This window comes from Etheostoma spectabile, chromosome 24 (assembly GCF_008692095.1).
Source record: "Etheostoma spectabile isolate EspeVRDwgs_2016 chromosome 24, UIUC_Espe_1.0, whole genome shotgun sequence".
Lineage (NCBI taxonomy): Eukaryota > Metazoa > Chordata > Actinopteri > Perciformes > Percidae > Etheostoma > Etheostoma spectabile.
In genome coordinates, this window is record NC_045756.1 from 12755692 (window position 1) to 12767339 (window position 11648).

At 40.0% G+C, this 11648-nt stretch overlaps 1 protein-coding gene across 1 annotated transcript; it reads left to right on the top strand.

Moving 5' to 3' along the window:
• Positions 1-1573: 1573 nt before the first annotated feature.
• LOC116673736 (splicing factor U2AF 35 kDa subunit) lies at positions 1574-11494 on the top strand. The gene is made up of 8 exons (XM_032505968.1): positions 1574-1674; positions 3382-3469; positions 4529-4595; positions 7139-7188; positions 9004-9102; positions 9363-9496; positions 11009-11107; positions 11198-11494. The coding sequence occupies exons 1-8, from the start codon at positions 1631-1633 to the stop codon at positions 11307-11309; spliced, it is 693 nt and encodes a 230-aa protein (XP_032361859.1). The 5' UTR covers positions 1574-1630; the 3' UTR covers positions 11310-11494.
• Positions 11495-11648: the final 154 nt, after the last annotated feature.

Here is an 11648-nt window from a genome sequence, read left to right on the forward strand (position 1 = left end):
TAACATGGCAACATAATCAGCGTAGGGATTGCTTATCTGTCAATGAGTCAGCCTCATTCATGTTTTAAATAGATAAGATTGATTTGCATGATGGGAAAAGCAGGATCCACTGTGTTGGGGGCTTAAATGATAACTATTCTTTTTATCTATTTTGTGTAAGTCCCTCAACTTGTGTCCCTTTAAAACTCTGGGAAAAATAATATGCATAGTGAAGGTTATGTATGTAAGTATCCAAATCTGAAGTCCTGTTTCTACACAGATAGAAGTGGGCTAAAGAAGCAGTTGTAAAATGATGGTCCACCTTTACCAAGTTGTCATATGATAGGTGGCTTATCAATCAACCAAAATGTATTTATATAGCACTTTACAGCAACCAGCAGGTATTCAAACATCAGAAACCAAGAGTAAAAAACACATATCATACAATAGAAAGAGTGAACATAGAAAACAGTAAAATCATAAAAGGTTACAAAGAAACAGAAGAATGAAGTTGTCACACCAACTTAGTCTATATACACGACGTTCCACTCCGGGATTGCTCCGGTGACGCTGGAAAAGCTGTTGAATGTCTCTCATTTAGGCAGAATGTCCATCACCTTGGAATCCGTTGGATTTATGAGGACTATGGTTTTCTATTGCACTACTTAAACAACCTTGGAGCGTTCACGTTGCACAAAAACAAGCTTCCTCCCGAGGCTCTTTTGCAGAGGCGCCGTTGCTCCCTATGATTGTGAGTGGTTTAAAGAAATGCCAATAAACCAGAGCGTGTTTTTCTCCCATCCCATAATGCTGTGTGGACTAGCCAGACCCTCCTCCACAGCGCTGTGGAGCTAGTTCTGGCAATGCGAGAGGTGACCTAACCCTAACAATGGATTTTATGAGCACTTTATTTCCATATAAAAACATATTCCAGCTGTCAGATAACCCCAGTGGAATGAAAGTACAAGATGTGTTCAGATACTTAAGTAAAAGTAACAATACCTCACATAAATATACTCCCTTACAAAAATATGCCACATTCAAAATGTTGACGCAGAAGTATAGAATTTCTATCAGCAATATGTACCCAATCAAAAGTAAAAGTAGGCTACTCAGTGGGTGATTTCATGGTGTTGTGGTATTCTGCATAGGCCTTCATAACGTGGGATTATTATCACTGATGCATTGAGCTAATCTTAACAAGCCTTTATACACAGGGTAGTTTCATAACACAATAACACTGAATCATATTTTATAAGCAGAAGAAGAATACAAAAAATACCAGTACTACGACAAGTTAAACAAGTAGTAGTACATAGGCCTATGTCACATATGTAGGCTATTTTACTGTCCTGCTTAATGTAATGTTAATTTTCCATTAGTCCTTCTGGAATAGGCTTCTCAGTTGTTGTTGTGCACAACTCAGGGAAGAAAATGTAAAATTACAAGTAAAACTGAATAACTTAAGGACGAGCAATGAGACAAGTAGGTTTGTTTGAGCTAATGAAATCATCATTGTTGACAACTAAATATTTATTTTCTAGGACAGCAGCGCAGATGTGTGGCGTTCAGGGTCATTGCAAGTCGGGATTCCACAATCACCGTCCCTTTACGTAATGACGTCAGTCCCTACGTCTCCGACGAGCCGAAAATGGCGGAGTACCTGGCATCCATTTTCGGTACAGAGAAAGACAAGTAAGTTTTATTCAATATCTATTGTACTAGTCGCCCAAACGATAAGTGTTATGCAAAGTATGTTCGCAGCGGCTCTTTTTCATCTTCCCCGGGGCTCGCTATGTTTCCGCAGCCCTGTTGAATGGCCTAGTCAATCTTACATTAGCAACAGGAAGCTAACGCTCGGCTAACACATTGAATGAAACTCAGGAAGGCACCTCAGCTAACCTGCAGCTGCTGTGTGCTGTTGGTTTGCGCCAAAATATGTCATTTTACAAAGTGTTCACTAGTTTATTGCTAACGTTACACACGTCAATATTGAAGCATACTCTACAGGTCATTAGAAAGCTGGGTAACGTGTAGCTTGCTTAATTATTGAGCTTGTTAGCAGAGTTGCTGACTTTCTCAGGCGGATTGTTTTGTTCCGTTCGCCAGTGGAGTGCAGCAAACTGCATCCTACACACCGTACACTGTTTGCATTCAGCAGAGCTGAATATCGCGATATGTTCGTTCTAAATGTACGTGACGATTGATGCCGTTCGTACAAGGCAACGCGACTTTAATGATTTAGCCGTTTCAGCAACACATCATTTTAACCTGCTTTGACGTTACAACTATGAAATATAAGCATACAAGTTACAGTGCTGTGTAAAAAATGAACAATTACTTGATTTAATGAAAATCAGCGTCAAACAGTCGTCCAAAGCCTTGTTTTAAACGAGTAATTCCTAAACAATATCTAGTTATAATACGGATTAGGTAGGTAGTACAGAGAAGTACCATGAAAAGAACAGAATCAACATTGATCTGACGCGATATATATATATATATACATACATACATACATTAATACATTTTAATACATACATTACAGGCCAAAGTTTGGACTCTCTTTCTCATTCAATGCATTTCCTTCATTTTCATGACTATTTACATTGTAGATTATCACTGAAGGCATCAAAACTATGAACGAACACGTGGAATTATGTACAAAAAAGTGCAAAATAAGTGAAAACATGTCTTATATTCTAGTTTCTTCATATATTAAGTTGCCTTGGTGCCCCATATACTCATTTATGTCAACATCTGTTTTTATCTAAAAAGATAAATTTCTCTGTTTGTTCATCTCACTTCAATGTCATTGCTGGAAAAATGGGATCCAACACGTATATGATAATAGATCAATACTTGCCGTCTGTGTATTGATACAGTATTGCCGCGGAAAATATTGTGATACTATGCTAAATCAGTTAGTGCACAAACTCTGCGGCTTAACCCTTGTGTTGTCTTCCCTTCCACCATCAAAAAAAAGTCATTTTTGTCACTTTTTCAGTGTTGTGGGTGCTTTTTTGGATGTTTTTTCCAAAGTTATTTGATATTTCTAATGTTGACATTTTCAGCTTATTTTGAAGGCCCATTTTTTTGTGATGAAAAAACTGAAAATGGGACAAATTTGACCCGAGGACAACACAAGGGTTAAAGTAGTCCCCAATAAATACACGGCTAATTTCTGTTTTAGCACTGCTTTGCGCAGCTTTTTTTTTTTTCTTAATTACTGAAACTTTTCAAGAAATTTGTATATATTTTTTTACAGCTAGAAAGTCTTGAGAAACGCATTGTTTTTTTGGATTTTGGTGACAGTAACAAAGGTTTTTTGAGGCCCATGTCCTTACTGATTCAATTGGAACAAAGTGAACTAAAGGTTTAACGCCCTTCCTTCTTTTCCAGGGTCAATTGTTCCTTTTATTTTAAAATTGGCGCTTGCAGACATGGAGACCGCTGCTCGAGATTGCACAACAAACCAACGTTCAGCCAGGTGAGGATCACACCAAAGTGTTTCTTCTACAACAATGGCTTCATTGTGAGATTCCCATGTCACTGTTAATAGTAAATCGCCTGCTATAGCGCTGTTCTAACAGGCAGGGTGCTTTCTAATTTGCCTCTCATTCAGCCATTCACACACATACTCATACGCTGGTGTCGGCAGGGCTGCCATGCAAAGTGCTGGCCATCTGAAGCAACTTGAGGCTCAGTGTCTTGCTCAAGGACACATCGACATGTGGACAGCAGCCAGGGATTAAACCTCTAACCCTGCGTGCGATGAATGGACGAACGACCTGCTGTACCTCCTGAGCCACAGCCGTTGAAATGTTTAGTCCTTTGACTCCTCAAGGCCCAGGGCCATATCACAAGCCGTGTAGCCGATTCCACAGTGGATATTTTGTGAACACTTTATAACTCCTGAAGCTGATCTGTCTGGAAAAATATATTGAAATTCATCTAATAGGTGAAAATGGGCCAAGTCATTTTTTGAGTATCTATTTAATCTCAGACGAGGCCTGTTTGTTTGGCATTAGACCTGAGAGTCAAAAGTCTTCAAATGCAGTGAGGGTCAGCTCCTTTTGACAAAGTTTGTATTGCTTTTAAATGTTAAGTATTTCCATGTGTTTTTGTTGTTGTTATTGTTTTTTTTGGATAATGTGTCTGCAATTACTTACAGAAAGAACCTGTACTGTCAGTCATTTCCTATTCCCAGCAGTTGTATTTCAGAGCTCATTTTTGGAACAAAAGTTCATAATTGCAAGTTTGTTCTTTTACTATGAAGTTCATACGTTTTAACCAGTCTTTGTAGGTGTGGCAGAGGTGATTTACAGATGTTATTTTGAAAAAGAATAAAATGTGTACAAGTGGGGGGGGGGGGAAAGAGGCACACAAATGCAGACTTTCTTTCCAGTTTCAAAGGAACCGCCTGCATGAGTATCATAAAGATGTAAGGCGGTTTCAGTAGAGGTTGATGGCGTCAGAAATAGATCAAAACTAGACATTTATCAATGAGTCCCATCTGATCACATGCTTTTTGTTCTTTCCCCTGCAGACCATCTTGATTCAGAACATCTACCGTAATCCCCAGAACAGCGCACAGACGGCCGACGCTTCTCGCTGTAAGTTAAACATTTGTAAGCAACTTTCCTTTGTGTTTCCTAAAAGTGGCGCTCCCATATAACCGATGTGAGGTACTGCTTTGGCCCTGTTAGTTGGCGACCCGGTTGCTGTGACCCCATTATCTCCCAAGTACGCCAAACCAGATATTTAGTCATTTGTTGGCCATAACCTATGGCCAACAAAAAGCAACTATCTGTTACTCAACCTTGTGTAGCTGAGGCTTCACAAAAACACAAACAGCCCCGCTGATTATGTAAGTACAGTTTATTTACATAGCTCTTATCACAGGCGGAGTCACAAAATGCTTCCTAGGCCAAATCATAAAAAGCCCAATAAATTACAGTAAGTCATAGTGCAACACAAAAGAATAAAACACACACACTCAACAATATTGTTAAACGAACGCCTGACTGAAAAGATGCGTTTTTTTCTGCGTTTTACAAATGTCAGCAGAGGTAGCCATTCTTAAAGCAAGAGGCAATATGGTTGAATACCTAAAACTGTGTAGTGGGTGTGTGCAGTTAATATGTTGAACCCATACATTACCCATACGTGCTATTTAGGGTGAATTTCTTAGAACGGTATGGTTGTAGGTGGGTGCAGTAAGACCAGACTAGTAGAGCTGAAGCAGTATCTCTCATACAGGTAAGTGTGTAATGGGCAGGAAAGCCTTAGAAATGACTTGTGTGTTGTTCCTTTGGGCCTCGTATTTTGCATTATGCATCCAATATATTTAAAAGCATCGCATTCACTCTGCCATCGATACATAGACATTATTTACTTCAGCATCACGTGTGACTGTGGATCATTTGAAATGTCCTTTATCGACCCCCCTGTTTAGACAACAGGCTTGATCAAAATGACCTCCTTTTTAGGTTTGATTGTGAAATATAATCTGTATCTGTGGGGTTGACTGTTGGACAAGTTTTATTGGTGTTATTTTAACTCATTTGTTGCAAATGGGGCCGCATGCATGTGCTACAATTCAGGATCATCTGGAATCTTGAAAGTTTTTGGAGACCGCTTCAGGTCATTCTCATTGTTTCAGCTCAAGCAAATCTAATTTACCAACCATCAAAGTGATCCATAATTGTGAATAAGTAGCTAGCGCTTGCATCAGTGCAGTAAAGTCTGGGTACAACATGTCAGCATTAATACAAGCATGACATGTCGTTGTAAGCATGCCATACAAACAATGACCTGGATCATTATGTGTTGTGTTATGTTTTACACCTCCCCAAAGTAAAACTTTCAATCAACTAAAATTCTTTGTGGACTACTTTCTGTAGATCCCAACCTTTTTAATGTATACCAAACCAATATATAGTCTGTACAATAAATGTGAAGTTAAATCTAGTATACATACTTAAATCTTAAAATTGTAACCCATTTTCTGACAGTTACCCATAATATATATAAATATACAGTATGTATATAAACACCCCCCCACGCCCAATAAAGAAAATAAGTGAATATCTCAAACCATAAACTCTTTTGAAATACTCTACAGAAGTCTAAATCAGTGAGGGGTGCGGGCAGTGTGCTTCACTTCTCATTTCTGAGATTTTGAAGGCGTCCTATAATGAGCGGGAACTTGCGAGATGTAATAACCAAGGACCACAATTTACTGATAGAAAATTTTCTAATCACATTTTTTTTCTTCCTCAGCTCTTTATTTTTGGTTGATTTATGTCACAGACGTTTACGTTTTGTATTTCAGACCATTTCCCTCTTGAACATTTCCCTTCATAACCTTCCAAACTCTGCCCAGTCGGCTGATGGTTTACACTGTAAGTTCTCCCTTCCTCTGCAGGACCCTCCAGCACTGACCGCACTTAATTTACTGTATCACACCTCCCCACGTAAATTTGGCTTAGTGTAGGAACATGTCCTCCAGAGACGTCTTAACGCATCGCATCCCTTCCCGGGGTTAGAGGAACCGGCCACATGCCGTTCTGCATGTGTTCCCGGCCTCTCTCAAACTACCCGAGTCTGTCGTGCAATAACGCTCACACATTTGCCGAGGAACTGATGTGTTAGACTTAAAAGCGATAAATAGCTTTCTGTGTTCTTTGCTTTACACCTAACACTGTCACACTTTTTCTTGTTTTGTTGCTTCTGATTCATTAAAGCAGGTTTCTACTAGGGCCGTCCTCAACTTAGAAAATCCCCTTTTTATATGCTGTCATAGCCAGGGGTCGCAGGAAGTAGTTGAATAGTTAACGAATACGTTGTGTGGTATTACATCCTGGCCCGTCTGCACATGATGTACACAAACAGTCTTGTAAAGGAGGGAAAGCATTGGCAAATCCTTTCAAAGTAAAACCCCCGCTAACCAAGAGGATGGTCAGCTGTAGTTTTTTTTTTTTTTACCCTGCTCCGGTGTAATAGGTTGGGAGAGAGTAGACTGTTTTTCTGGCAACAAATACACACTCTTTACCCTTAAAAGCTACACGGCCCATTTTGAAGACAACAGACAAACTCTTTTGCCAACAGCGTGCGTCTAGCATTGGCTTGACTGTCCCTTGTTGACATTCCCTAGGTGCCGTCAGCGATGTGGAAATGCAGGAGCACTACGACGAGTTCTTTGAGGTGAGTGACCTGTTGTGCCGCCATCTCGTCTTCACTCCACACGTAGCACACTGCGTGACGTCTCGGCCGTGCTATCTGTTGTTGGGTCGCACATTGTAACCAAAAGGAGCAACATGGCATGGCAGCAACAATCCTTACATAACACAGAATCATATTTACACAGCAGGAACATGCAACATGATGCTTTTACTTATGGAAAATGTGTAATTACCTATTTGTGACCTGAATACGTGGCTTAAATCATTCATGATAATCTTTGGATTCAAATCGGAAACTCTACACATTCATGTTAAAATACGATATGGCACAGGGTTGTCATGTCTAACCCAGCATCTAATAACACTCAATGTTTTAACAAGACGTTGTTAAATGATCTTGACACAGAATTATTTGTTAGCTTCTATACCCAACGTCTAAACCAGGGGTGCATAAAATGCTAAGATATTGAAATAATTGTTGGAATGGTTTTATAAATAATATTTTAGTGTATCCTTTGGGATTAACTGGATGTGTGGGTGGCTGCCCTCTCATCTATAAGCCTATGCCTATTTTTCATTTTTATTTTGTCATAAATTAGATGATTTGCATTTGCTAAATATATGTTGGATTCATGGTAATACATTAGAGCCCAACTGATATATACTGGCAGGCCAATATTATAGTTATACAATCATTTATCACTTTAATATATTAGTGTCCTATATTATCATATTATTTTAGCAAGAACTCATAATAACTACAAATAACTAATGTAGGAAATCTGTTAATATTTTGTGATGCGTTTCTGGAATATATAGTTTTGTGTGTGATGTGTTTGTGTTGGTGTGGTGTGTTGTTTTAGTGTGTGTGTGTGTGTGTGTGTGTGGTTGTATATATATTATATTATAAAATGGCATATGGATTTAAATAACATTTTGATCTGTATCGCTATAAATCCTTATGTCGCTTATAACTATATAAATATTGAAAATATTTATTGCAGAGAACTACTGACGTCATTTTGATGACGTGGTTCTAACATACCAATCATTGTGTGCAATCTGTAATGCCGCTAAAATATTCTATCAATTTATTCGGATGGGCTCTTATCAGCAACAGAGCAATTGGATCACACCTATTAATTTGCTGACATATTTTATTATTTGCAGTAAATTTGTTCAATTTCTGTATAGGCGACAAGACTTTTGTCTTGCCAAAATTTGACCTTTCTGTCTTGTTTAAATGATAAATCTTGTTTCAGTGGAACTAATGTATTTCAGTGCATTGAACATCATTGGTAGGGTTTTAGCTTTTCATACGAGCTATTTCTTACACCAATTGATTAATTAAAAGTCAGGTCAATAGCAGGTGTTTCTACAAAATAGACAAGCGACAAGACTTTTGTCAGGGACTGTAGTACCCAAATGTCGTCTACTATAAAATGAATTTTTCTCTGCAGAGTTAGACAGTGTGCAGGAGTTTTTGACACTCTGTCTTATCCCCCTCCGACGCACCTGTCTCACATTGTAGGTATAACAATAGCTCCTGTCTAAACATCTACAGGGTGTCTCCCCCCTCCCCCCTCGGAAATTGGTTGGCCGAGGTGTTAAACTTGTAAACAGGTGCACATTTCAACATAAAGTAACAGCTAAGAGATAAGACCGCTGACAGCTGTTCCCTAACTCACCCTCGGCAGCCGCCCCCCCCCCCCCCCCCCCCCCCCATACAAAATAGATTGGTTCAGTTTTTTTCCCGTTCGGTTTGACTTTGAGAAATGAACCTTGACAAAAGCTGTTGAAGAGGTTCATTGTTTTCTCACTCTTATTTCCGATACAGGAGGTGTTCACGGAGATGGAGGAGAAGTATGGAGAGGTGGAGGAGATGAATGTGTGCGACAACTTGGGCGACCACCTGGTCGGCAATGTTTATGTTAAGGTTGGTGAAAAATCCAAATGTGTTCATGAGAGAGGCAGAGCTGATATGCAAATGAGATTCATATGAATAGTAAAGATCAAAAAGACTGAATTGTTCTGAGTTGACTGAATGTCATAAAGACTTTGAATTTTATGGCAAGTCATTCACTTCCAGTGCAAATTCAGTGTCATTGAGTCAAATGTATTTATTTTGCTCACACTAGTTGCCGCTGGATGTCGGCTATCCTTAGTCACTCTAAGTGTGTGTGTCTCTGTGTGCAGTTTCGTCGTGAGGAGGACGCAGAGAAGGCCGTCATGGACCTGAACAATCGGTGGTTCAACGCCCAACCCATCCACGCAGAGCTCTCCCCCGTCACTGACTTCAGGGAAGCCTGCTGCCGCCAGTATGAAATGGGGTGAGTGTAGTAAATCCTTTGAAAGACAACGAATTCTTTGAAAATGCATGACAATGTTGTCTGACCAGCAAAATAGCAAACAAGAAAAGCAGCATATCTTCTTGTCTCTGTGACCTGCAAATGGACTTAGAACCTAGACTTAGACCACAAATCATTGCTGCTGCCACTGCTGCACGGGTCCAGCTAAAGGTACAACATTTTTATTTATTTTATTGGATAAGCTACTATACATAGGGACATCAAGTAAAGTCACAAAAAGACATGTGGTGTTGGCAGCAGGTTGGTGAAGCGGGGAGAAATCCTCCAGCCCCCACCCCCAGAGCTAGATGATCGAAGATAAAGCTCCACCGTTGCCCCTGCAGCTCAAGCTGGATTACTACCTGGGTTAAAAGGACTAGTATTTGAGGGGCTAGGAAATCCCCAGGTTTAATTAACTGGAAGCTTCTTTGGTTGTAGGTGCCATTGGAGCAGAATATCATCAGACCTGATAACAGCCTACAGATGTGTAGGGCGGTTGCTTCATTGCCTAATCTTAACAGAGTTGCGCTCCTCAAGCTTTGTGGTTTAATGTTGGCTATTCCTGAATTACTGCGTTTAATCATATTAACACTCGGCAAACCTAAGGCCAGCGTTCCTGCCTGTGGCCATTCAAACTTTATAACTCCTCCCTCTAAGTGTCTGACACACACACTTAGAGAGGTTAAAACTGGACAATATTGATATATTTATAATAATATATTGGTTTTGTGCAATAACACTGGCTTGAAATGTGTGCAATACTCAACTGCTACTATTATTATTATTATTATTATTAGTAGTAGTAGTAGTAGTAGTAGTAGTAGTAGTAGTAGTAGTAGTAGTAGTAGTAGTAGTTGTATTATTATTACTTTTCACCATTACAACTCCTTAATTATGTAAACACTGTATCATAATATTCCTTTAACTATATAAATACCATACATATCCACACTCCTTATATCTCTTTATTTATATTTCTACTCTGGTATTTATACTATTTGTGCAACTGCAACACAGAGTTTCCCTTCGGGGATCAATAAAGTATTTCTGATTCAGATTCATTAAAAAAACTCTACACCCCGTCCACAGAGTGAACTGAACATGGGCTAAATAGGGGTCCCAGAAGCTTATTTCTATCCCAGAGACCCCCCCAGCAGGGGAATCAGGCCCTGGCAGCAGCTAGTACGCACGTACCCTTTAGTACTGAAAACATTGCATGAGCACTGTGTGAGATATTACATTTTCTTAAAGGCGAAGATAAACTTTGTCCTTGCACAGTGGGAGGAAACTCCTCTCCTTTGAGTCATTCAGGGTTTTTCCATTGGCTTGGGTGTTGTTTGCTTTTAGTTTGGGGGGGGGGGGAGAGATAAAGATCAGATTCTACTGGCATGCTCTTCAGCATGTAGAACTAAGAGCCAACTTTTCTCTCCTATCCCTGCTCCACCAAATGCAAGCCAGGAAAGTTTTAACCCCTCGTGTGCTGTTTTCCTCCAGAGAGTGTACCCGAGGTGGCTTCTGCAACTTCATGCACTTGAAACCCATATCGCGGGAACTTCGGAGGGAGCTGTACGGCCGCCGCAGGAAAGGGGGAAGGTATAGAAATCTTGGAAGATGAAACATTTATACATAAGGATCAATCAGAATTTGCTAAATCTTTTTTTTTTTTTTGTTCTCTCCGATCAGGCCGCGCTCTCAGTCGCGTTCGCGTGAGCGCCGCTCCCGCTCCAGGGACCGACGGCGGGACCGCGAGAGGCCGAGAAGGTCGAGGGACCGAGAGCGCTCCGGAAGATTCTGAAAGAAGCCAAGACCGACCCAATGTCCTACCAAATCTTTCCCTCTTTACCCCAGCAGTGATGACAAAGTTATTTTCTTTTTTTTTTTTTTGGTGAATTGTTGGAAGTGTTTTTCTTTTATTCCCTTTTTTTAAGACAAGCTTGTGTCGCTTTCTCAATAAAACAGATTTGTAATTCTGCACTGGCACCACTTGCTTACGTGAACATCCAACTTATATCTCACGTAGAGACCTTTTTCTACAAGGAAGGGGCTGATTATTAGTAGACTGCATTCGTGTGACGTGATAAAAAAATGGGGTTACTTTGGTGAGGCCTTAGAAGCTGCAAGAGCAAGAAGTTGC